The 27,838-nt window shown below is 38.7% G+C and overlaps 1 protein-coding gene across 2 annotated transcripts in view; it reads left to right on the forward strand.

Annotated features, from left to right (window-relative positions):
• The window catches only part of BMPR2 (bone morphogenetic protein receptor type 2), a 108,394-nt gene that overhangs the window by 47,676 nt on the left and 32,880 nt on the right, over nt 1-27,838 (forward strand). For both annotated transcript variants that reach the window (XM_048308730.1, XM_048308729.1), the window contains exons 2-3: nt 5,965-6,138; nt 7,414-7,593. In XM_048308730.1, the coding sequence (XP_048164687.1) occupies nt 5,965-6,138; nt 7,414-7,593 (354 nt within the window). The remainder of the gene's footprint in view (nt 1-5,964; nt 6,139-7,413; nt 7,594-27,838) is intronic.

Consider the following 27,838-nt stretch of genomic DNA (forward strand, 5'->3'; position numbering starts at 1 on the left):
TACTGCATTGAATAGATGCAAGGTCAGGAAGCATCAGTTAAGGACTAATGGAGCTGACTTCCGATGCTATTAGTGAAAACATGACTCATGTTCTAAGGATTTGCAGTTGGATTCCTGTAACTTTTGGTATTTCTCTTTTATTGTTTTCAGTAGTTGTTTTCCTAGAACACACAGTGATCGTGAAGGAATTACTATATTAAAAACAATAGTGACATATTCATTTGTTTAAACTCATCCTAGTATGGATAAATCGAGTATTAGCCACATACAGCATTTCTGACACAGTAGATGCACTTGATGCACTTATAATTTTCTTCTGATCTTTGCTGTTCAGAAATACCTTTAGTGAGGGAGAAAAGGCAAATATTCAAATGGTAAACATCTCAGGGTGTTTTTGTAGTGAACAGACAGAATTATCTGAAGAGCACTTATCAGTGTGAATCAGTTCTCTGTTTCTGAGCAGCTGGAAATAGCAGCATGATTACAGGGAGAAAATAGTGAAAATATCTATATAGCATTTTTCCCGTGATAATGTTCAGACTTTTTTTGTTGACAGTAGAACTGAGTAATTCTAAGCTGGTAAATCACATAAAAACCTGAGCCATATGCCAAAAGGAAATTCCTGAAGCCCTGATCCTCTTTCTTGAGGCTGTATAGTGGCATGGGGATGAACTCTATGCCCCCAGAGCACTGTGACAGTAAGTGTGAGCCACAGGATGGACTTGGGAAACTACGGACAATTCCCAGTTCCTTTGTGATTTAAGGAAAGTAATTTAATGTAGTCTGTTTATCTGTTCTCCTCTTGGAATAGGACAATAAATTTCACAATCTGATTCAAGTGAAGTCTGTTACAAGTTCGTGTGATGATCAGACTCACCAGTAGTGGCAGCCGAGCAGGAAAGCTGAGAACATCTACTGTTTCTTAGATGACTGCTTGGAGCACCCATATTCAATTCTAATGCCACTCATGTTCATTTCTGAAACTATATAGAAGTGCGTTTTGTATAAATAGAGGTGTAAAATGGGGCTGGAGAGCAACAGAACTCATTTTGAGGTTTGGTTTCTTTTCTGGTTTATGATGGGGAATTGAAGAGCTTGCTGTGCTCTTGTTGGTTTTTCTCTTGGTAGAACTTCTGGGAATGGTGCCTTCCCCTCTTGTCTTTGTTAGAAATCTCTGCAGGATGAGAGAACAGAAGCTTGAGTTCATTTTATTAGTTCTATTGAATTATTTTGACATAGTTTGTCTGGTACACAAATACAGGAGGAATAGAAAATTGACATTTCATTATAAATCATTCATAATTTGTTGTTTAAGTTTTACTTTTTGACCTCCTCAGTGTCAGCCTATCTGTTGCTCCTAAAGTTGTCTGCAGTAGCAAGTTTTTCAGTGGTGTATGACATGTAGGCATTCAGTTGCCATTTATTTGTTTCAAAATCTCTCATGCTCTTTCATTAAAGGGTTAATTAGAAAAGATCTGAATGTCTAATGAGTTCTATGTGTTGAACAAACAGAGTTTATTATGAAATTTGCCTTATAAAGGTAAATTCAGGGTTTTAAAGGATGACTTCAGCCATACAGCAGATGTCCTGTGAAACCTGTGCTGCCACTTACTTTGGTGCTAAGTCTTGGTTGGGTTTGTATGCTGGGACATTTCATGTCTGGGCAGATACACTTCATAGCTTGATCTGTAAATGGCTTCTGCATTTTGGTGATTTGAGGATACACTGCTGGTGCATCCTGGGTCTGTGAAATCTCTAAGGCGTTGTACAGTGAACTGCTTATGGATCTGTAGTATCTGGTGAGCACACATGTCTGCAGGGACTTTGCCCTTCATGTTTCTAGCAGGTAGCAAATGAACTGGATATATCAAATAGAGCAGTTCAGGAGCCTTAATCTTCATAGGATAAGTTATTTATTTTAATTGCTCTTGTTGTTTAATGAAGATCTTAACATTAAGGTATTTCCTTGGGTTTGGATCTATATGAGCTGAAGACAAACAAGAGAATCCAGTAGTTGTAGTCTTACCCTATCATCTCGCCTGCCTTGGAGACGAAAAAGAGCAGGTAGCCCAGCTGAGAAATAATTTTTGTGTCCTGTTGCTGCACACTGAGTACTTGGAGACATGCAAGAATTGCAGAATCATTGAGGTTGAGAGGGACCTCTGAAGGTCATCTTGTCCAACTCCTTGCTGAGGCAAGGTCACCTAGAGCCAGCTGCCTGGGACCATATCCAGATGGTTTTTTAATATCTCCAAGCATGGAGAAGGAGCTTTGGAATTGCTTCCAGCTAAGCTGCTACAGAGAGTGTTAGTAGCTGCCCTCCAACGTTGGAGGTGCACAGCTCCCAAAGGACAGGGAGATTTGTTTCAGCTCTGAATGCTGAATGAACCCTGCATACCTGTTGGCTCCCATGATGACTGAAAACTGACAAACAATGTCATCCATGTGGAACATGTGTAAATCCAAATGAGCAACGGTATTTTACTTTGAAGAGTAAGATTTCTCTTGAAATAGGTCAACTTTTAAAGAGGCACTCCAGAACTTCTGTGTGTTTTTTGTAGTAGTATTTTGTAGTACTTCTTTTGGGCAAGTTTTAAGGCATATAGCATATTCACCTAGGTAGAGACTTCTTTCAAGACCTGACCTAGAAGTACTCCAGTATTAAAAGCTTTTAAACCTGGCTAGTTTCCACTGTCTGGAAGAAGGACATCCCAGAGCAGGAATGGACTGAAGTCATGTACAGTAACTGAAGCAGCTCATCTATTCTTTTGTTCTTCAAGATGGTTTCTGTACATCTGAATGCCCTGCCCAATTTTCTTCGGCATTACAACTTCAACAATGAACATAAAGAGGCCATAGAGAAAAATAAAGTAGCTTTTGTTCCATGTCCCCTGTTTTCCAGATGTTCTGTGCCATCAGGGAAGGGGCAGGGGTCAGCAGAGTATTGCAGTGGGTACTGCTCCCACAGGGGCCGTGCTTCTCCAAGTTATAATCGAAGCAGGAATGTGCAGTGATCAGCATGAAAACTCTAGTTGTTGGATGAGTAAACTATTTTTTGTTGGAAAAGTTTCCCACTGAGATCATCTGACATTAAATTGTGTCAAGTTAACTTGTATTTTTATTACTTAGCAAGAAAATTGATAGACACTCAGGTTGCCAGCTCTGTGTGTTGTATTTTCTCGTGCTTGCTCCGTCCTCCCCTCTGCAGGTATTCTTATAGGGCAGTACAATCTTTTTAAATCAGAAAAGCCTTTGGTAGTTACTTTTATTTTCTGTAGTATACGTATGGTTGGACAGCATCTAGCATGACAGTTAACAACTTCTCTTTTTTCGAGTATCTTCTCATATTCTTATTCTTGATCTAAGAGTTTTATAGAAAGATTGAGAGACCTGAAAAATAAGCAGTACAAACTGTCTGAGTCTGTGGAGCACAGACATGATACATACCGTTATGTTTTCTGAGTCCAAGGCAAACTCTAAAGGTTTTGGTTTGTTTTGGTCTTTTTTCTTCTTGTAATTAGTTCATAGGTTAAAAGATTTTTTTTTTTTTTTTTAACCTATTGAGGTATTATTAAAGTGGTCTTTCCTGGAATTACTTTTCTTTTAATAAGGAAACCAGATTTGTGTGACTGTTCCATAAATTCTGTTCTTATAAATTTATTTTTCACAGTAAAGGCAAGTTATGAAAGGGCTTATCTTGCAGCAATTTGAGTATTTTGTAAACAACCACTTCTTGGATGGCCTTAGCCCCACTCACCTATCATATGCAACAGGTTTTAAAAGCTTTGTACTGTCCCTCAGAGCAGATACGTCCCATTTCACAAGGCTGTATACTTCTGTCCCGTTCTGTCTTGAAAACTGTAATTCTGTGATAGTTTTTTATTCTTTGAATTTTCAAAAAGTTAGTCAGATCCAGTTCCCTTATGGCAGTGGGGTCCTGTCCTTTCATACATTGTTTCTTGGCCAGTCCCGTGTCACGGAGCAGAGACTGCAGGACAGATGCTTCACGCCTGGCATACTCAGCTGTTCTGAGAATAAAACTACAGCGCGCAACTGGCAAGTTCTGCTGGAGGCAGCATGTGCTGGCTGTTAATGTGTGACCTTTTTGTACTCAGTAACTTGACTAACTCTGCTCATGGAGATTTAAAAAAAAAAATGGATATGAAATATAGGCAACTAACTTTCTGAATATCAAGTAAGTTGCTGCTTCCTAATAAATGTATTTATCATTGCAAAACTGTAGTACCAGATGTAAAGTGTTAATAGTGCACTGACCAGAGTTCAGAGAGGTGGGTGAGCAGTACAGACTGCCAGCCCAGTTCTTGGAGAGTGTGGAGCTGTAAGTGATTGAATTACACTGGCTTAAGAAGTTCCTGTCTCCTTAGCTGAGAGTTTTACCCCCACTGAGCCGACATGAAGCTCAACTGATCACACATGCCCTACCAGACCAGTAGAAAAATCAGCTAAGTTGTGCTATTTTAGTTACTGCTGCCACAGAATAAAGTGGGAAACACTGACAGAATGCTGGCCTGAATACTGCAGCAATTTACAGTTGTCTCAGCGTAAAAGAATTACAAATTTTGACTCCTTAATGAATAGTAACACCCTTAAAAGTGAGACACATGTATCCAAGTCTCCTGGTTTTTCTTTTTCTTACCCAGTCACCCGCACTGGTGACACAGTGAAGCAATGTTTTTGCAGTAGGTCTGCCTTGCTAAAACATGGCTTCCTTGGGGCCAGTGCTGAAGAATGATCAAATAAATAAATCATCTGTGAGGAGATATTTTATACAGTACCTTTAATAATTTACAGTTACATATGCTTTAATTTTACTTTAAGTTCAAAATCTGTCTTTCCCAAAAGACCAATCTACTTCATCTTGCATGTTTTTGCTGCCAGTGCTTTGATGGGAGTTGAAGAACTGGATGAAATCTAGTTGTTGAAATATGTAGTACAAATTCTTACTGTGATTGGATATTTGCTGACTTGTACTTCTGAATAGTATCTAAGTGCACATCTAGCTTTCCATGCATTTTATAAAATCAGTACCAGAAGAATGAAAATATTCTAAATAGAGTCATTACAAATGTAGGATTTATTTGTCTTAAACTTGATGTCTTTCTGAAGAATTTGTTGTTTGACTGTTCTTACTCTTCCTAGAGAAAAGATGACAGAGGCAGTTAAAACATTAATGAGTTAGGGTACTACATTTTTGGAGTTCGGTGATGAAATAATTGTGTAAAAATCAGTATACTTTTTGTGGGTGGCTTTGGTTTTGTCTTAATGAAAAAAACCCACAAAAACTTTTTCAGGTAGTAAGGGAGTATTTTTGAACTCTTTTTGTACATTTTATGGTGTTCCTGCTGGGCATTTTGCAGGGAGACTTTATGTGCTGCATTGCTCCTGTTTACAGGCAGTGTTTCCCAGAGCTGCTGGTCAATAATATGGGTTTTACTCTGTTGTTAGTACTGTTGTGGTTGGTCATTAGTGTAGTCGTGTGAAAGAACTCAAACCGATCAGCTGCTGAGCAAAAAGCAGTAAGTAGCAGTGCAAAGGCTGAGTAACATGGAGAGAAAAAAGAGATAGGTCAATAGCAGAAAGTGGAAAAAACCCTCTGGATTTGGTAGGCACTGGGTTGGATGGCAATCTGAAAAAGATCATCTTGGTTTAGGATCTGGAAACAATTAAGTAGCACATGCGGTCATTGAAGAAAACTGTAAACAGTCATGTAACTGAGGGTCGAGGACGAGCGATGCAGATGATGGCAGACTATGCAATGAAAGTTTTATTTTGCACCTTTGAACTTGAAACATTGGCACATGCACCTTCTGACATCTGCCAAGGTGTTTTTGCCCTCTGTGTGAAAGAAACGTCAGGATAGACCTCATTTTTATTTCTGACTGTGGGAGCACAGTTTAAAGAATGTATCACTGACAAAAAATATTTTTCTTTTTTTGGCTAAAGCTACACAGAGTGAGGAGCGGCTGTGTGCATTTAAAGACCCGTATCAGCAGGACCATGGAATCAGCGAGAGCCGAATCTCCCAGGAGAATGGCACAATTTTGTGCATGAAAGGTAGTACCTGCTATGGGCTTTGGGAAAAAACACGAGAAGGAGACATACATCTTGTAAAACAAGGTATGTAGCACTTTAGTTTTGTTTTGTAGTTCTGCTACTTACTTCACTTCTTTCTGATCTAGGCAGCTGATACAAAGCTGCACAGCTGCAAAACTAGACTTCTTGCACATTGTACAAATGCATAATTTTAAACTTCCCATTTAACAATTTTAAATGTGAACAGAAAGTTTGTTAGAAATTAATGACTTCTGAAAGAGACCAAAGACATCAATGCACAATTGAAAGGAAAAGCATTCAAATTTCTTGTTACTTAGGACATCCAGAGGAAGATGGCTTGAATTTCAGTATATGTATTGATGTAATGATAAATTTAACAGTAAGTGTCTTATTAAGTAAAAAGTGTATATTCCTATTGATTGGATGTTTGTTTACAAAGGAACTTGCAGCTATAGTTCACATATCAGTACTGTAATTCATTGCTGTTCTGTGGGGAGAGTGAAGGTAGGAGAGGTGAAGGGCCTTGCTGTTTCTGGAGACATGTTTTGATTACCATTCTCAGGAACTCTGCTCTTTTTTACTTTGATGCAAGTTAATGTAGTATAAGGCTGAATGAAAATGCAGCTGGTATTTACAAACAGCCTGTGGAGTTGTAGTTCATGATTCCTGTTCAATCTGGCAATCTGCTGAAAGGAGCAGTCTGACTGCTCACCTCTGCCCCACTGCTGCCTCTTTCCCTTCCAGGTATTTGTGGATAAATGACATTTAACTGCTGTAGACCATACTTGGGAAGGAACAGTTGCTGCAGGGACAAAGGGCCTGGTATTAACCAGGCAATAAGTTGTGATCCTGTAGAAAAGTCCAGTGATGTTGACAATGAGGAAGGGCAGAATTTTGAAAATTATGCAAGAAGCATCAAACTATAGATGCAGTCTCGTGGCCTAAGGAAGGGACTCAGTCACAATTCATCTAGACTGTGGACTGGTATGGTCTGTGGTATCAGAGAGATGGGGAATGGCATACTTCTTCTGAGAAGGCTCAGGAATTCAGGTTTTATCATATTAAGGCAGCAGCTGGACACCTCTGATGTTGGCCTTCATCCCTGCCCACATTTTCTTCTCCTTGGCTATGGGGAGTTCTAAAAGAAGTTCTTCAGGTTTTGGTTTAAAAGGTGGTAGTAAAGTCAGACAAGCAAATTATCGTAACTGTTTTTACCCCACTCTGTAATGTTTAATTGGGTAATGTCTTGATTTCTGTAGGTGTGTTTATCCAGTCAGTAGAATTAATTTTATGCTTACTTTAAAAAAAAAAAAATCTGTAATTTGCTTCTTTTTACAGGTTGTTGGTCTCATATAGGAGACCCCCAGGAGTGTCACTTTGAAGAGTGTATAGTTACAACCACCCCTTCCTTGATTCAGAATGGAACATACCGCTTCTGCTGCTGTAGTACGGACTTGTGTAATGTCAACTTCACAGAAAACTTCCCACCTCCTGACCCTACTGATACAACACCTTACAGTAAGTCATCTCTGTCATTTCATGGTGTAAAGATTTTAGGGAAAGAGCCTTCTTTTGTGGTACTGTTAAATGTGAAATCTGTGACCTTTCTATTTTTATGTCACAGTGATGGGAAACAGAACAGAACTTTCCCTTATGAAGTTAGGAATATTCCACATTGCTCCACAAAGAACAAGCTAAATGCTTACAAGAGGACTATTTGTATAGGCAACTGCTGAATGCAGATTTCTATTTTCCAAAATGGTCTCTAATCTTGTGTGTTTCGATATTTGGATGCCCAACTTCGTAAGCCTGGGGAGGTATTCAGAAGAATTCATGACTTCTGTTGAAAACAGTCCAATGGTTTCATTAACACCGTGGTACCTTTGGAAAGTCTGGCCTGTCTGTTCAGTCATGAATCACAGGTAGTTTTGAGTGGTAGAACCGGTCTTGTATCAGACTGCTGAGATTCTCTCCAACAGTCTCTGAAATCTGACTTCTTTCTTTTGCATATCTCTGGTAAGGGTTAACGCTGACATAATGTTCAAAGAGTACTGGTTTGAGCACTGTTAAGTTTCTGTTAGGTTGATTTTATAATAAATAACTTAACATGTGGATCCAAATCAAGGGATCAGACCCCTTAATGTGTTATGACAGAAACAAGATCGTAACTATCAGGCATGCTGTTATGCTGTGTTCCAAAAGTTAAGAGCCTGTAAAGAAGCTGAGTTAGTGGCCTAATCTAAACATTTGGATAGCCTTTTCTAAATACGAATTGTGAAAGGGAAGTTGAATAAAGTTAGGTATGTAAATGGAGGCACAACTGTTCAGTGTGTCAAGAGTTCTTCATCAATGGAAAGTATTTTGTGAAATGAAGATGTCTAATTGGATAGCATTTACAGCTGTAGAAGGCAAAAAGAATAGTTTGCATTTAGGAATGACAGTATTTGAATCAGTTTGAAGATATTGATACTTTAATCACTGGTGCTTTCAAAAATGGCTGTAGGGTCTAGTATTTGTAAGGAAGTTTGATCAAAATGAGGGCTTGGCATGCTAAAAAACAGCAGTCTTTAACCTGGGAAGGATGTACAATATGAATGGGTAGAGAAAGTTGGTGAAACATTGCTGCCTTTTGGTTGACAGTACTGTTTGTAAAACCAATAAACAATCACCATTTGGAATCAGTGTCTCAGCACTGTACAGTGCAGAACAGACTCTGCTTGACTTTGGTAAGAGTCATAAGGTTGGGCTCCCTAAATGTGACTGGAGTTAGTGTTGTGCAGGGAAATTAGACAGGAGGAAAAACAGGTGTAAAGATAATTCCTTGTTCCTTTCTGTCCCCCCAAAACAGGAAGACCAGGCTCCTACAAAATGACTTGTGCTTGTTCTTCTCCAAGGATAAAAATTACAAGCTAAATTAATTCAGTTGCTGAGCGATAAAATCTTCAAATAATTTTAAATGAAATTTTTAATACTGAAAGATCTATCTTGACTTGCAAAGCAAGGGGGGGGGGGGGGGGGGTGGAATTAAATCTGTAACACAGTCCTTAATTCACCCAGCTGTAATTGAGTGCTGCAGCGTGCATTTCTACTGACTCAAACTGTTTTGTGTTACTGTGTCACCTTCCATTTTCATAATAGGCAAATTTGGCTTTAGGCATAAGCAAAGTAGGTTGCTTCCAAGCACAGTTGTCTGTCTGCTTTGTCTGGGTTAAGAGATGGAGGTGTGGGCCATTCCAGCAGCAAGGATGGCCTCATTTGGCACTCGGGTGTTTTCTTTGTGAGCTTTACCATTGCTGCATCCGACAGAGATGGGGCTGCTCCTGCCTGTTTATCCAGCACACTGGTAGCACCGTGGAGGTACAGGATACTCAAGGAAGCTGGAGGGGTGAAAAAGCAGGGAGGCTGTAACACACAGACCCCTGCAATGTTACTGACCCCATTCCAAGTGGTGGAGTGTTCATGGTCTCTCAGCTTCTTCCAGAACCCATTTTGGTGATGTAAGATTATATTTTGGCACTTCAACATTAAGTACAGAATTCTTGCTTGGCAAAGTTGATTTTTATAGAATTGTTGGGAAGCTTTGTATTAGCTACTAGATACCTTTCTTGGGCACTCTTCCAGCCTTTCTGTTACAGTTGTCAGAATGCTGTAAGGGCATTAGTAGGGTTAGCTGCACAGGCTGTGGGAATCTGTGTTACCATACCTTTTAGATTATTAAACTGAACATATCACAGTTACATGGGAAATCTTCTGCAGAAGGTTATTTCATCTTTTTCACCTGTGGACTGTAAGAGCACTATTTTTCATCTAAATTTTTGATAAATAGTTCTTGAATGGCCCAGAGTAAGGTATGTGACCTCCTAGAACTGTGCTTATGATCCTGAAAATTTTGAAGTGAAGGTGACTAGTGTACAATTATGTGAAGCTTGATGAATTCAGCCAACAATTAACTAAGTATTTGTAAAAGTTTTTCTTCTCATTTCCAGTATAAATACAGAATAAAAAGTTCCTGGAATGACAAGTAGAAATTCAACTCTAGTTGAATGGAATCTGAAGACCTTGCTGATGACCCTAATCAATTTAAAGCTTAATTTTTAAGGAAAATTGCAGTTATTCTTTTAAAGATGTTTCCTTGAAGCTATATTAAGGATCTGCAGAAACAGCAGAATACTGTTAGGCCCTTGAGCTAAATCCATCCAGAAAAATAATGGAGGAATAAAACAATTACTTTACACAATCTTTTGGTTGCAATTTTTCTGTGATACTTAACAGTGGTGTGTTGAAAGACGTAGCTAGACTATAAATGATTCAAGAAGACAAAAAGTAAGTTAAGATCTTAATACATGTTAGATATATCAAATTATCATTGTCATAACATACAGCAATTAGAAAAATTAAGTGTAATATTTAAGATAATGTCACTGTTGTTTTTAGAACGTCAAAACATTTGTCTCGCAACTATATCTGTGTAGAACAGAACAGCTTGCTTCTTTTTTTTTTTTTAATTCATATTTGATCAGGGTATAAATACATGTAATTCATCCTGTCTTGTAAAAAAACTTCTCTAAAAATGAAAGATAAGATTGAGGACAAACAGGTTCTTGAAGCCTTAAATTTAATCCTTACTGCTTCTTAATGTGCAGCTGGTAATTTAAAACAGTCATACATCTGAGTACTCATAATATTCATCTCTTCTATTTTAAAGATAATCCAGGCAGATTTGAGTAGCTGTTGGTTGATAATCCCTCCAGCTAGAATTTTGCAAATGCTGTAGGATGGGTTATAGTCTAGAACCCACAGTCTGGAGGTATTAAAAATGCAGAGATTAAGATAGCTGTTTCCTGATGCCAGGAGAAGTAGTGGTTGGAGAATGGTGTTTATTGCTGATCTCAAGATTTGCCTGCAGAGTTTGGAGCTACTCAAATGCAGAAGTTCAGAAACAACCACTCATCCTCAATCTTTAACTTGCACTTTTGAGGAAAGATATACTTTCTACTTCTGTGATAAATTGCTCATGGATAGATTCAGTATTCTTTCATCTTATATTTTCACAAAAAATTGACCAAAAATATTCCATCTTAACATCAGCCAGTATACTCATATACCCCTTAACCCAATCTAAAAAGGGCCAACTATGGCTTCCTGGGTCAGTGTTTTGAGATGTGTTCACTTCACTGGCTTTGTCAAATATTTAGTTTGAGACTTGCTAAATATCTGCATCTCGTGACTACAGAATGCTTCTTAAATTCTGAGACTGTTTTGAAGACAAATTCATTAGGTCCTCAATCATTCATAATAGCCAGTTAAATAGAAATTAAGTAGCTAAAGACTTAAATGATCTCCCTTGTTGGTCATAGATATATTGCTGTAATGAAACATTCACGTTAAAATAACATCAAGATGAAAGAGCAATTTTTAATTATTTTTTTCCTCAAGGCTGCTTCCTGGCACTGCAAGTAATATAATGTAGCAGCAACCGAGTGTTAAGAATACATCACCTGTCATACAAAAATGTATTTGTGTGATACATGGAAAAAATCCCTGGCAGCAACAGTTGAGCAGTTACTGGTACATGTGGTTGATAATTATATAGGGTTTTCATTTCATAACAGCAAATTGTGGCTGCAATTTTTAGAGGATTTAGGAAACTTTTGTTAAATAAGAGCACTGTGTTGTGGATATGAAGAGACAACCTCACACAGTGAAGGAAGTTAACTCCAGAACGCTGATAGACAAGCTTATCTTTCCAGTATAACATCCTTGCCTTTCTTTGCCAGCCTTCTTGCTATGTATATAAAATACATATGTAAAAGTCTGTCTTGAAGTGCTCATGGAATTGTGTGGAAACTTTGACAAAAACTACCATTTAAAAAAAAAAAAGTAATTACTAATGTATGTGACTGGGACAGGTTAGTTATGGTAGTAAAAAGACAGTTTTCATGTAACTGTTGTTTTTGAGAGGCAGCAGTTAGGCTCATGGAGCTGCGAGCATGTGACCCAATCTAACTCCCACTGAAGCTGAATTAGATCATGTCAGACTAATTTTGGAAAGTTGCAACCCTGCTCACTCTCAGTTGTCTTGAACTGCTTTTTCCGGAGAGCAGCATCTGATATTAATTTATAATTGAAATGCATTTACTTCAGCTAAGTTCGTTGCTAATATTTAATCTGGTCTTTAATTTCTGATCTGCCTAATCTAAAAAATCACTCTGTAAATAAGATTTTTCCTTTATGTGCATTATTCCTTTTGTTTTCAGGTGATTTAGATGTAAAGGGGAAATTACAAACCTTTGCAAGGTGGCAGATCTTGAGTTTTAAAAGATGAAGGTGGGACTAATCTACACAAGGAATAAGATAAGACTTGTACCCTTGAAATGACAGGGACTCAGGCACCTCTTCCTTCAGTGAAGAGACAAGGTATTCTATGTCATTAATGTACCTTAACTGTTATAAGGTGGGGGAATAGGTATTAAGACAGTAATTAAGGGCCTTAATATTTCTTGAAAAAAGAAGCTTACTTTGAGACAGTTAAGCATTTGATGCAAGAGGATGATACTGTGCCTCTGAGGAAGTTACTTTAGGGCGCTATAGAAAATGAAGTTGCTGAACTGCTGAAGGAGATAGAAGCGAATGTGCGTGGAGGTTTCTTAGCCTGTGTCTCTCTTAAAAGAGACTGTATGTGGTGCAGCTAATAGAGGGGAAAAATAAAAAGTAGGGCTTTTTAAAAACAATTCTTTAGTATACTGGCTTCATTATGAAATATTTGGATTTTTAGCCATATGTTGACAAATGTATTTTCGTGAAACTTCAGTTGCCTTTCTTTCTGAAATTTAGTGCTTAGTGAGGGGTTTTTTGCTGTTTATTTGGTTACAGGAAATTAATTAACTGCTGAGGGGGCTGTGACACTGGGTCCACATTGCTACAAATGCTTAGTGATAAGGTTTGGAAACGTGAACTAATTAAGGCTATGTCTTGTGTTGCAACTGAGGGAGAAGTGACGGTATTGTGGATTACTGTAGGGGAGAAGAAGTGAAAGTTATTGCAGGAAGCACAGTATTAAAGCAATTGCAATAGAAGGTTATTTAGAAATTCAAGTGAAAGTCTTAAGTTCTGTAGAATCAGTGGAATGCTTTGCAAGTCTCTCAAGATAACCGGTAATGCTTGTTGAGTAACTTCAGTTCAGTTTCCCATTAAAATTGAATCTATCAAAAGCAGAATCTCTTAAAGATTGTTGGTAGCAGCACTTACTGTTTTAACTTCTAAGACATCATAGTCTCCTGAGATTAAATTTGAATCTTTACTGAATTTAAAAGTAAAGCTTTGATGTGAAATTGGAGTCTTGCATATGAAATGTTAGCTGTGAAAGCAAAACCTCCTTAGGCAGAAAACTGTGTAAATTTTTTCTCTTACAGAAACATTTAATCAGGAAGATGAAATTGAAGTGTTTTACTTGCACTGACATTGAAATGTTTTGGAAATGTTTTTAAATTTCTGCTATGCACCAAACCCACAAAATACTGAAAACCATGTTAAAAGTGCAAACGTGTTTGTTTGAAAAAGCAGAGACATTTCAAATATTATTTTTACCAAAAAACCCCCAAAAACCAAACCCTCTTTTTTTTTTTTTTCCCCCCTTTTACGATTACATTCCTTATTGCTTTGTCAAACTCCTGTTGGACCACACTTGATAGGGAAGGTAACTGCAGGGATTAGTAGTGTGTTATGACCTGGAGGTCCAAGAGCAAGCATCTTTGCAAAGCTCTGTTTACAATATGCTGGAATCTAAAAAGGGGTTTTTTAGATGCAAGGTGGGACTTTTTTCTATATCTTGATGTTGCAATATAGTGTGTTTGTGAAGTGCTAGAGCTATATTTGCACCTTGTTTCAGAGGGCTAAACATATTTTTCTTGAGTCCTTAGAGATTTCAATTCCTCAAGTAGCTGTGAGCATAACTTCTAGCTTACTCGTTTGATACAATTGTCTGATCTGCATTTTTGTCATCCTTGAAGTATCCTGCCTATTTCTTGTACTCCACAGTGACTATTTTATTCATATTTGAGATCTAAAATTAAGAAAGGAAACACAAATTTTGTGTAGCGTAATCGCTGGTTTTGCCACCATCAGTAATAGTGAAAACGTGCATTTTAAGTTAACCAATAAGTGATTAAGTAAATAAGTGATTCACAGTCTTGTATCATGTGCAGTTCCTGAGGCACCAATTTGCATCTCAGCTGGAAATTACTTGCTTGCGTTTTATACACTTCTAAGAGTTTAAAGATCTGCAAATATCTCTGGGTAATACAAATATAGTAGAGATACTTTTTCCATTTACTGGGAATGCTGAGTACTGTCAGACTTTTATACTGTTGGATAATAAATTCAATGTCTTCATTAGCAGATATCTTTTGTGACAGTGTACGTTGGGGCTTTATTGTGAATGCCTTATAGACACAAGGTAAATGTAGATAAGGCTCCTCAGAATGGTACTCTTTCAGTACACATTAGTGGAAAGCTGGATTGTAAATAAAAAAGGTAGCAGATAAGGAATTGTTTTGCCTCGTCTCAAGGCCAAGTGGATAATAGACAAGGGTGCTGTAATTTTTATGTCTTTATTCACATGCTGCAATATGCAGTGTAATACATGCATGCATGCAATATCATCATTCTAAACAAACCCTACACTGCTACTTAGCAACACAAATAATTTGAAAAATAGTAGGAGCTCTCTGGAAGGCAGATTGATGTATCAGTGCACTTTTGGGTGTCATTACAGACTGACAGGCTTTCTGATGGTGTAGTAGTAGTAATAGGCTTCAACAGCTATTCCTCAAAAATTCTAACGCTGGGTGCTGGAAATTTTAACATTTCAGTGGGAGTTAAGATTACACCACTGTGAAGGCATTTCTCCTTTAAAGACTTGTGGATTTTGTTTAGGTAACTCTCCTCAACAAAGAGTTCTGACTGAATTAGGCAAGATAGTGTACATTGAAGTCATTGCCAAGCAAAATGGAAACACTGTTTATGTTTTGTGGATGGTCTAGTTGTCTATGTCCCTGTGCTTTTTCAAATGTTTATTTCACGTTGGCTGTGTTGATCTCCTGCTTTCCCTGTCTTGTCATGCTAAAGGCTCCTTGCAGGGAGCCAGAATGGCAGAGAGGGCTGTGCACAGGCTGCTCCGTGGCTCCAGCTCCTGACAGAGGGCATTAGCTTCAAAATACTGCAGTTGTATCTCCCTGGGCAGCCTGGAGCTGCTGCGCTTGCTGAGAACACTGTTTCTCATAACCTGCTTTGTTCTGCCATGTTACCCACGGAGCATTCCTCAGGATTTTTAGCATGGCTCTGCTCTGGTCGTCTTGAACAATTTTGAAATGAATGGAGTTAAGATTAAAAGGAGCAAGAGCTTTGTGAAGTTTGGTTATAAAGCACTGCTAGGTGTTGCCAGCTACTGCTAATAAAGTCCCACGCCATGCCCAGTACAGTAATAGTCTTTGTCCTCAGACTACTGGCAGAGTAAGAGGCAGGCTTGGGACTGGAGCTGTTAAGTGCAAAAGGGAAGATCACTTACAAATATCGTGTCTGCTGTTTGCTGTTATTAGGCTCATCTGTGTAGAATAGTGTTTAGATCATGGAAAACCTTTCATGTCTTTTTCTTGCTCCTTAATTAGACATTTTCAGTAAGCCTCACTTGTTTCTGTCCTGCGTGCTAAGTTTGCTGACAGAAATATGATTCTATATCACGGTTTTGTCCAATGCATTTTGCCCCCATGATTTTGAAATGGATACAATTAATAAAGAAATATTTAGGTTCTTGGCATTTAATTTACCCTCAGATTAGCCTGTTAGCCCAGCTGCTTTGCAGTCTTACCTGAGCTGCAGCTGTAGCTCAGCGCAGTGCCTCAGAGGAGACTGAAAGTCCAGACACACACTTAAAATATGTTGCCCCTTCAAAACTGGTCATTAGTCACATTTCCTCATTGAACCTTTTTTGATAGTTTTTTTTCTTTATCTGAAAAATAATGTGATCTAGAAGACCCAATATGTTACATTGATTTCTGGCTCCTTTCCTTACGATATAGCATGCAGTGTATCTTCAGAGAGGGTGCTATCTGGAGGCAAAATGCTAATGACCTTTCAATCTGGCACAATCGTAGGAGCTTTAGGTAAATAAAGCGTTTGGTTTTTAACAGTGTGATGTTGTTTTTAAGGACACTTGAATTACTTCTAGACAGAAGAGCTGAAATTATGTAGGTTAGCTGCCAGGTGGCTCCTGCAAGAGCAGGCTGTGAGTGGAGACAGCCGCATTGCCCCCAAAACAGGGAGCACAGGCTGCAGGGCAGCACCATGCCGGCTTGGATCTGGCTTGCAGGTGCTGCAGCCAAAGCCTGACCTCGAGACTGTGCTTATCTTCGTATACATGCACTAAGTGACAACTCTTTATGTGGTTTGATTTCTTTCACAACTGTGCTGTTGGAGCATCTTCTGTTGGGAATATAAAAAGGGTTAGGAGCTATACTTCATAGCAGCTATAGGTTCTCTCTTTCTCTTCATCCCTTCATCGTATCAGACAAAATCTTTGCATGTGGATGGATATTGGGGATCAGTGTTTTAAATTAGTTTTCCTTACAAAGAAAGGCTTATGTCCTTCTTATGAAAAGAGTGAATGGCAAATTCAGGTGAGTGCCTCAAGTGTTTGGACTGTGAACTTGTGATTAACTCTGGAATTCTGAATGTGAAGTTTTGTAACTGGGCGTCTAGCTCCTGACATATGTCGTCCTGGCTATAGATATCTCCATTATTTCTGGAGAACTGAGATGTCAGGGTTGTTTTGAAGTCACCTGAGGTGATCTTTTGGCTTTCTGGCTAACAGAACCCACGTGCTTGAAAAACAAAGAGTTCATAGAGCATCCAGGGGAGCCAATGCAACATTAAGTGCATTGCATTAGTGTGCTTCTGGTCGTGTTACCCCTGATTATACACCAACTGCAGGTTTTTTCAAAGCTGTAATTTTCAAGATGGAATAACTCCTATTGTTGCTGTCCAAATAGAAGATGATGACAGTATATTCACTAAAATCTTGGTGAAGATTCCTGTGAATGTAATTTTACTTAAACAGGGATTCAAGTTGATGCCAAAAATCTGTTTACATTTCTGTTGGTTTTATAATAAAGAAAGCTTACTGTGGCTACTAGGGCAGACTAGGGTCTGGTGAGTTCCTGAAAAAGTTATAAGGAGACCTAAATGAACTATAAAAAATAGAGTTGCTCAATCCATAACTACTTCTGTATACCCATACTGAATATTTCTTTGTGTCTTTTTATTTTATCTTGGTATTTTGTGGTGTTACCTTTCTCAGTTATGTCGCAGTTTCTTCTTTCTGTGATAGGTTTGGGAATTTTCTTTCCTGACATATTGAATTAGCTGCTGTTGATGTATACCATTCACTATTATTATTTTTGCTGGTTTGTATTTAATAAATAAAATGAATGGTGAGGTGTTGCTATGGACACTAATACGTAAGCATTAGACTAGGGACACCGAGTGTTTTGTCTATTTTTGTGTGAGACAGAGACTTTTTTCCTCTTGTTGCAATTCTCATTAGGACTGAATTTTGTGGTAGGAAATGTGATTTTTCATGTCAGCTGTTAGAGATGTGCAGATTTTTTGTTGTTGTTTTTTAGCTTCCATGTTTTCAACATTATAATAGGTATTGATCTTTCTAAAAACCAAACATCAGATTTGTGTAGGCAGTCCATACATTTCTTTCTCAGAAGTCCTCTTTTGTTTATCAGTGTTTTATTTTTGGGATACTAAGATGTTTTATTATGTAACACATTTGTTAATTTGGAAGAAATCAATATATGAATTAGCCTTAACATCTAACTTAGTGAGTTTTACGTTATTTCAGTTTATTTGTGTAGTATACTTCCACGCAGAATCAATTAATGGAAAAACATTTGCTGTATAGATATGTCTAGGAGGGAGAAGTCAGGAATTCAATCTTTAAGGGCAGGGAATATACTGAAAGAGGGAATTGTGAAGATTTTTCTATTACCTTAGCCTTTTTTTTGAAATGTTCTTAGCTTTTTTCTTTTATTTTGAAGTAGAAAGATCAATTTGTCATTTTCTGAGGGATCTGAGGAAGGACTTTTTTTAAGACATTGATACCAAGTTGCAGTGACATTGGAGTTTGTGATCCAGTTCTTTTAAATTCCTTTGAAGATTCCAGTGAGGTGGACTCAATGTTTAATCACTACAGTTTTATGCATTTATTTTAAAGATTGAGCCTACAAAATATTACATATATGTTTCTTGGCATTATTATTTCCTAGAAGTTTCTGAAGTACCTGTGAATGATATTATACTTTGACTTTGGCCTGGATTTTTGCCTTCCCTTTAGACTGGTGGCATGAGGCTCATTTAGAATCTGCTTTCAGGCCTGTAAGTATTTTCTGAGACTAGCAAAAAATTCCCTGCTTCAGACATTCATATTGACTTAAAACTATATATAGTTTGAGCAAGGGTGTAAGGTATCCTTGCATCCTGTGTAAAAACACTTCTCACTTTCGTAATGCTAGAACGGGAAATACAAGTGTTGGAGCTGTAGCAGTGAAAGTGATTTTTTTCTCCCTATGCCAAATAAAAATATTTTTCTTTATCTTATTTCTTTTTATCTTTGAGTTGTGGTTCAGTGCCCTGTCTATCAATTTGTTCACAAGCTGGATGTGGCTGTCTGAAGGAATACACTGCTGATATGTGCTCTGGACAGCTGAACCAACTATATGGAGCCACTGAGATAATTTTTACTTAGTTGTAGTTCTGTTTTCCTGTTAAAGCATTAACCTACTCTAAAAGTAGTGATGCATGTAGAAATAGAACTTTAAACCCTAATAAATTAGTATTAGTGTTATAAAACAGAAGCACAGTTTTTGTGTATGTATTCCTTTCACCTGGGGGGTTTTACTCTATAAAAAAACTAAAACCAAAACAACACACATGTAAAAACTTCAAAAAGAAGCAAAACCCAAATCCGCCCCCTGCCTCCCGATAGAAGAAACAGACAAAATAACCCCCAAGCATGGAGAAAATACCCACATTCACACCAGCATGAACTCCTGACAGGGTAGACATCCAAATTGCAGTGCATACAAATTGGTTATATTCTAACTGTGGTTCTGTTTTCCTCAGTTTCTGGTCTCTGAGGGTATAATTGCAGTGACTAAGGCAAAATGGATGATGCTGATTGAGCCACAGTGAATTGCACTGTGTTCTTCCTTTGAATGCAGGTCCAGACACTGCTGTTCCGCAGTGCTATGGGAAAGCAGAGACAACTTGGTGAAAACATACTGCAAAATAAGGCCTGGAAAGCCAGAGAAATCAGTGACAGATGAACATTTAGAAAATATTTTAAGTGTTTTTTGAGAAGTTTATGTAATGAGTCTGAAGAGTAACTTGAGTTTCTCTGCCTTTATCAGCACCGTGAGCAGATTGATCCTGCACTTGTTACCTGCAGGTAAGGCTGGGCCATGCTCCCCCACCCATGGGTTTGGGTGAGCAGAGCACTGCTCACCCCTGTGTGAGACACTCCCAGCTGCAGAGCCATTCATAGCATCTCTGGAGCAAACTAAAACTGTGTGTGGGTGACATAAGTACAGACTGTAAACCAGGAGCATTACACATCTCTGAGTGTGGTGCCAGGTGCTCTGGGGCTGCTGTCCCCTGCCAGCACTGCTCAGAGGGCGCAGGGAGACCGAGCCAAGGGAGGTGTAGGCCAGCTTTGGAGGGTTAAATAGGAGACTTCTCTCTGGCACTAAGAGAACAGGTAGTGAGTAATAGTAGCGGGAGGGAGTGCATCAAGGAAAAGATTTGAAACTAATTTGAGATTTCAGTATATAGCTCAGATGTGCTTACATGACTTTTCCTTCTTTTTCTACAGTTAAATGTTGTTTTTGAGAAGGTTGGTTTGTTTGGGGTTGGGGGCATTTTTCTTTGGTTTTTATGATTTTAATTAAAACTGAAAATGTCAAGCTCTGTTGTGGAGAGAAAGTTTTCATAATAGTCTTGGGGTGTTGAAGATGAAGACAATAATAATTAAATATTGCTAATGGGGGGAAAATTCATAAATTGCAAATCCTTGATTTTGCTAGATATTTCAGAATAGACCAAGTGAAATAAGGTACTAAAGATGTCAGTCTGAACAGGTTCTCCCAACTACTGAGCTTGATCCTACACTGAGCTGGTGCGTAATATTATAATCTGTACTCCGAGCAGGGAGTGGAGGTGAGCACAGTCCTACATTTAAGAAGAGTCTGGCTGTGTGGTCACTGTGCCATGATTGCTGTGGAACAGAAGTTTCCTGTTGTATAAGGGAGCACAGCACTAAGTATTTGATTAGCTGAGATCATATGTCACCTAAATGTTCATCAAGGACATGTTCATTTTATCCCTGCACACTTACATGTGAGTTTATGAGTGGGTTGGTAGGTGAGCATAAACGGGTACATTTAGAGTTTTTTCTAGTTTTTTCTACCTGTATCAGAATTGAAAGTACCACTTTTTAGGCATTTACAGTTTGTGCTTAGGCTGAACCTGATGAGTAGCCTAGCACATCTGATGCCAGAAGCATGACATGAATTTCTTCACTGCCTTAATGTCTTTGTAATCACTGTAATGGGTTGTATCTTATTCCCAAAAGTGCTATTGGCAAAATGCTGGCCTGTGTTACGATGGAGCCCTTGAAATGAGATTGGAAGGCAGGCTTTTCCATTCTTTCTAGGTGGTTATGGAATGAAACAGTTACCAGGTAGGTGCTATTAGCTGCAGGTTTTTCTGAGAAGCAAATATGTTCTTGCAAATGCCATCAGCTTCCACCTGTAATGGAGCTATGATTTGATTGTTTGATAGAAATGTCGTCAGGTACTTGACAACTTCTTGTATTTTTGCAGGGCTCCTGACAGACCTTTCCAGGAGTTGAAACCTTTCAGCAAATGGCAATTTAGAAAGAAAAATAGGAAATGTGTTGTGTAAGCTTCATGGAGCTCATGGAACACTTGGATTTCCTTTTTTAAAGGATAGATTGGGAAACAGAACTCTTGTCTAAAACGATAATAGGACAATATCTGCCCAGAGGCATAACTGGTGTAATTACCTGTGAGTTGTTGGAAGGAATAAGCAAGGAAAACAAGCAAAAAAAACCCCAGCAACCAAACCATAGTTAAGGCTGAAAGCATGGAGTTGATTTGCAATTATAAATCATCATTTTTGTCCTGGGTATGCATTTTCACTTTGATGAAGTTTATAGAGTTGCATATTCCTAAACCTAGACTAGTGATTGAGGGTATCTTGAATTTTGAGTGACCAAACAAGGCTGTATTAAAAGCGTCTTCATTGAAGTGTAGAAATGCTTTGATGGTGACCACTTGGGAGCCAGATAATAATTTGAAAACCTTGCCTGTGACTGCATGTATTTTCTGATGTGTTAAAGTGGGAACAGGACATTCAGAAAGGAGTCCATCTCAAGTTTAATTTTGGGTTTTTTGTTTTGCAAAAAAAGATTTCTACTTGCTTAATGGGACTTGAGGTTTTTGCCTTTCACTTAATAGGATTTCATGGTATGGTCAGGATTTGAGTAAATCAGATTGACAGAAGACTTCTTTATATTCATTTTTTTTTTAAAGGCTCCTTTTTCCATTCTAATTTCTACAGTATCTGTGTAAATAACTGTCGTATGAAGGTACCAGTTTTAGACTTAGTTTAATTGTACAACATCATTGAAACAGCTGAAAGCAATACTCAGGGCTGTGACCAGTTCAGGGATTGATTTAAGAAAGTTTTTATTACATGGAAAATATGTTTAAAGTAGAAGAGTTACAGAAGCCATATCATTCAATATGTAAGTTTTATTCAGTCTGTGAAATCTATCTAGCAATCATGCAGATTCCAACATCATTAGCAAGTAATTTCCATAGGATTATGAAATGTCTCCTCATGACCTATTCAGATTTGTGTTGAAATATTTATTCCTGGTTTGAAACAAGTTTGTTACTGTAGGGCAGACAGAACATGTTATACAAGTGAAGTCAGCTGTAACACGAATTGATAGCTTTGATGCCAGCCTTTGTACTTGATTGATGTATATTTATTTTGGCAGGGATGTTGCCTTAGATATGGTCCTTCCTCCCCTCCCATGGTCTCCCCGTTGGCTTCCGTAGCCCGCTCCCAGCTCAGCAGAGCCGTGGTTGTGCAGCACAGCTGCTGGGCACCGCTGGGCTGGAACAGCACCTGGGAGTAGGAGGCAAGGGATGCCTGAGCTAGCACTTGTGCTGCAAGAACTGAACATCAAACGATGTCTGTATTTCATCTGAAATCAAGTACTTAGATCTGTAGAAGGATTTTGCATAAGTGCAAACTAAGGATTACTATTTATCATTATTGCCTTTTTCATCTTCATGCTATTTTAAAGTAATCAGAATAACCTTTGAAGTTAGGGAAGGTACTGGTTTTTTCCCATTATATAACTAGCTAACATAAAGCACTAAGAGGCAAAGTAACCTACCTAAGATCAGGCTATTCTGTATCAGAGCCAGCAACACAATTTGAGTTTCTCTTTGTTTTATATTTCAAGTTCTGGAAATTTTTTCTTTCCTTTAGGAAAAGAAAATGCATTTACACATCTCTAATGTGCACTTGTGTGCCCTCATACAAGATGCAGTTTTCTGTTTGAAGAAGGTCACTCCAGCTGGTGTCTTGGAAACAGGAGCTGTGTGTCAGAGGAGACTGTTGATTTTGCTGGGGTCCCCGTGAGGTTAAAGCCTTTCTCTGCTCTGGGCTTCTCACTGTTTCAGCTCCTGCCCTGCCGAGTGCTGGCCCTGCCACTGCCTCTCCTCCTCACGGGCTTGTCTGTCCTTTTCTGTCTCACAGCCTTTTCTGTCCTTTATTTCCTTCTGCTTGAGGATGTCCCCAAATAGCTGTGTCTCATATCTGTGCCGTATCTTTGAGAGAGAGGTTCTTCCTGCCTGGAAACCATCTGAATGTCCATTTAAGCAAGGACAGTAGAGGGAAATAGCCCTTGCTAAGGCCTTTCAGCTGGGAAGGAGAGGCAGCTTTCAGCAGGAACCAGCTTCAGAGGTTCCAGAGGTTCAGCTGCTCTGCCGCCCTCCTCTGCTCACTGGCATGGACACAGGGGAGAGCAGTGTCCTCAGTGATGGCCTGTGCTGGATGGGACCAAGTGAGGAACAGGAGTGAGACTGAGGCATTGATGCAGACTGAATGAGAGTGCCTATGGTCCTGAAGAAGATAAGCAGAGATCTTCACTGTTCACTGCATTCCTCAGGCACCCTGGAGCAAGATAGGAGGGGGATTTCTGTCTGGTCCCAACCTCCCACTTTCTGCTTATTGCTCACATCCTCCTAATAACCATTTCATCTGGGAAATACCTGGTAAGACCAACCAGTACGATGTTTGAGCATAGAGAAACGTAATTATTATTGTTATCTTTAAATTACAGAAGACTTCTAAAATCTTTTTGAATATTTTCAAAAATATTGAATATATTCAAAAATATTGAATCTTTTGAATATCCTAGAAAAAGGTTTTGCTAAGATTAGAAATTGTATGGCCATGTAGAGAAGATGATTGGAGAAAATAAGAGAGCAGGTAGGATTAATGGAAAAACGGGACATGTACATTCATGTTACTCTGTCCTTCTAAACCTTTGTAGCAAGAGCTAGAGCAGATGCATACCTTTTGGACTACTGCAGGCATTGTCTGAATTTGCATTAGCCAGACTAACACAGTCTTTGTGTGAATGTTTCTAAAATATCAGACAGGTTTAACTTACAACTCTGTAGCATAGGCCTTCAAATTTAAAATCACAAAACCTTTCATATACAAGAATGTATGCTATACTGAGTTGTACTAGAAGTATAGAAATATATTCTTGAGTTAAAGAGAGTAGGAAAAGTTAAGTTTTAGTACTAAAATACTTGCTACACTTGAGGATTACACTTGAGGATTACAATATTAAGCTGATTTAGGGTATTACATCTGAAATACTAGGACATAAAACCAAAAGTGTAATGAAAAGTTTTGTCAAAACTCATTCTCACCCTGTTTGTATTGATCTTGGGCTTATACTTGAAACAGATTGGTTGCCTAAAATTGTGCTATCATTCAGATTTCATTGCATGCTTAGGGAAATTATTTTGGAATAAACACCCAGTACAATTGTCCTTTAAATCAGTTCATTCTTCATTGCCTGTTGCTAAGGTTGACAAGAAAATAAAAAATATTCCTGGAAGTCAATGAGAGGTGTGCAGCTCTACTGACAGGACATGAGTGCTCTGTGTTCCTGACCAGGCAGGAGCAGCACCACATCTCTGTGCTGTGGCTGTGAACAGAGGCACCCCCACTCCTCCAGGGTGTGCCCAGCAAGAACCTGCTGGGACAGGCCCAGACATCCCACACTGCTTGGGCTTGGCTCGTCTTCCCATCAAGGAAATGGCTGGCAAGGGGGGAACGTGGGTTTCTGTAGGAGCAAGGGGAGCATGACTGATGGGTAGACAGCATTCCTGGGCTTCAGCACTCTTAAAGACATGAAAAATGCAGCGCATGGGATCAGAGCTGCCTTTTCTGAAGGATCTGGGGGGTTGGTTGTTTGCTCACCCGTATAAAACCAGGCATTTCAGTGTTTTGATGTCATTTTTTTGGGCTCTATTTTTAGTGCCTGGGAACATTACTGATACGAAATACGTAGCTATTGAGCTTGTTGGAGTTAAAATAACTTCAAATGTCTTTAAAGAGGCTTTCTGAAGTACTCTTTTTTTTCCATTGCAGCACATGTAGTTTTTGACCCTGTGCGTTATAGAGGCTGGAAGTGTGCCATTATGTTAAAGCTGGTGTTACCATTTGGTTTGATAAGCAGGAAGTCCTGTTGGTCCAAGATGAATATAAGGGGATAATGTAAATGTTGTTTTCAGGCTTTCTATTAAAATTTTTTTTTCTGACTTATATTTCAATATGGGAGATGTCCCCAGTATGTTGTTAAGTGCTCAAATTAGCTTTCTCTTTAGCTTGAGGTAAGGCTGAGGTGTACTCAAAACCAGTTTGACTATAGAAGCAACATATTGCTTTAATCTCTCTAGTAATCAAATATTTATTGGTATATAGGGAACTTCAGAAAGAATAACCTAAATTTAGTTTTGTGTTTGGATTGCTATTTTTTTTACATACATCATGATTATAAGGTTCTATTCAGTAGTGTTAGAAATTATACTGAAGAGGCCTGAACTCCCGGAAGAAAAGGCAGAAAGAGAAGTTTTGTTGGGTTTTTATGAACTCATTAATTTCTTCTGCACACATGTGACAAGCTGCTAATTCACCTCTCTTTATCTAGTCATCAAAGAAAGAGTAGTTAGGGATTTCATAACTCACTCTCCTGCCAAAGGTATTACTACTCATGCTTCATTTTTGAGTTTCATGTATCATTGCATCCCTCAGTATTCAAAATGAACAAAAACAGCCAATCTAAACCCCATAGCCTGGCTCCGGATTGGGTGCTTGGTGGCAGCCAGTACACTGGAGGAGGACAGAGGAAGGGAGGACTGTGGAAGGGATTCCATCTCTGGGACTGCCTGGCTGCAGGGGCAGCGAGGGACTCCTCCTCTTGGAGACAAAGCTCAAATCCAAATGGCTTTTTCCAGCAGCAGATTTTTGAAGAGAGATCTGCCCACTGAAATTCTGCCATCATGGATGACTGACTTCTAGCTGTAGCATGATTCCTCTGGAGCACATTATGTGAAATAAATTTTACAGCCCAAGCTGTTTGATGTTTTGAGGCATTCACTGAGGAGGCAGATGGGATCTGTGATGCATGATTGCCAGGTTTTGATGTTACTGCAAGTCTCATGAGAGACTGGTGCTTTCTGACAGTCCAGGTTCCACACAGTGATGCAATTATGTGAAAAATGCATTAAAATTTTAGCTCTCCTGATGCGGAGAAAAACATGAAAAGATGTGTCCTGAAGGGTGCCATATGACAATAAGTATATAAGATTTTATATAAAAAGTTAAAGTCAGTCAAACGTGATGATGCTGAGTGCAAAGTGGAAACACATTGGTAACTCTTTAAATCTTTTCTTCAAATATTGGAATGATTGGAAACAAGTGCAAATTATCTGTTTCATCTAAGCCAATAGACCAGAAACCAGAGACTTGCTCTTAAGTCCAGGGAAAACATCCATTTTCAGTTATGAAAGAAAATTGCCCTAGGGCTATGGATTGGCAGGATTATTCTGCTAAAGAATGTTGCACCATCTCCCACAAAAAATACAGTTCCCATTGTGTTTTCCATCTGCGTGTGCACCGTGCTCAGTCCTCTTCCACAGAAATTATCTTCCTAACTTCATTGTGCCTTCAAGTGCCTCCAAAACTTTTATGTGAAAGAGTGGTTCCTTACCCTAACTTCAGTTTAAGAACTGAAGATGGACACGTTGATAACAGTTTGTAATCGTATTGCAAAATTTGGACATGGATCTTAATTTTATTAATAATTTGTCAAATGCTTACAGAAAAGATGCAACCTTACCTCTTATACATGGGTTCATAAAACAGAATTAGGGTAATAGTTGTTTTAAAACATGCACCTATAAAAGCTCAGGTCAGTACCAGAAGTTGTTAGGAAATGCTCTTTTTTCCTTTCATCGTTCTCAACTATACATAGATTTAATAGAAAATTGGGAACAGCTCCTGCTGGAGTTCACTCTAAATGTCTGTAGACCGTAATTTAAAGGTATTCCAACCCTGTAGATCCAATTTAACTAAAAATACAGGTTTAAATGCTTTTAATTAAATTTGTGTAGATGGGATTCTTGTTGTCATTGTATGATAATCTGACCTATGTCCCTGGTATCTAAAAGGCTACTAATGTATTTTTTTGTTAAAAGTTCTCTACTTTTTTTTTCTTTCATTACACATTTTGTTCCCTGCACTGAATGAATTTAGGATTTACATAAAATAGTTTGGGTCATTCTGGCATAGTGTTTGTATCGGGGGCTTTCTTGTCATTTGCTCTAATGTGATGAAGACTCTACTCTCTTGCTGCAGGACAGTGGATCAGGAATGAAGCGGTGGTCACTTGGTTGGAAAGAAATGTTGATTATGGTTCAGAAAGGAGGAGGGGAGAAGAGACCTGATGAGGTGTTCTGGTTTAGTTGGAATGTGCTGCTAGAATCCAGTAAGGGATGCAAATTTTACTAGTTGTGGAGAATTCCAAGGACATGTTTGATACAAGCTTTGTGTAGACAAAACAGATAAACAGATTATGATTGAGGTCTGTGGGCCCTTGGAAAAGATTGCTAATGGGACGTTTTTTCAAAGGACCGAGATCTTATCACTGTCATGAAAATAGTGCAGGGCCACCATGAAAAGAAATGTGACTTTAAAAGCAAGTTGAATTAAATACACTTGAAAGGCCTCTTTCTGAGCTGCAGAGCATATTTGCAGTTATCTGCAGCTGAAGGCCACATTGCCCCCACACTGCAGCCTTCCATGTCATGCTGCGTTGGTGACGGAACCGAAAGCTTTCCCTCTTCCTTCTGATCTCATCCTCAGTATCAGTGAGATTCCTTAATGGAAGGGCAACTTCTGCACCAGATTGGCAATGAGCATATTGAATCTATCACATCAAAGAAATAGTTGTAGGATGGCGTGAAGACTCTGCTTCTTTTAAAAGTGATCTGTATGGACAGATCTTTTGAATCCCTCTGTA

Source organism: Corvus hawaiiensis, chromosome 7 (genome assembly GCF_020740725.1).
Source record: "Corvus hawaiiensis isolate bCorHaw1 chromosome 7, bCorHaw1.pri.cur, whole genome shotgun sequence".
Classification (NCBI taxonomy): domain Eukaryota; kingdom Metazoa; phylum Chordata; class Aves; order Passeriformes; family Corvidae; genus Corvus; species Corvus hawaiiensis.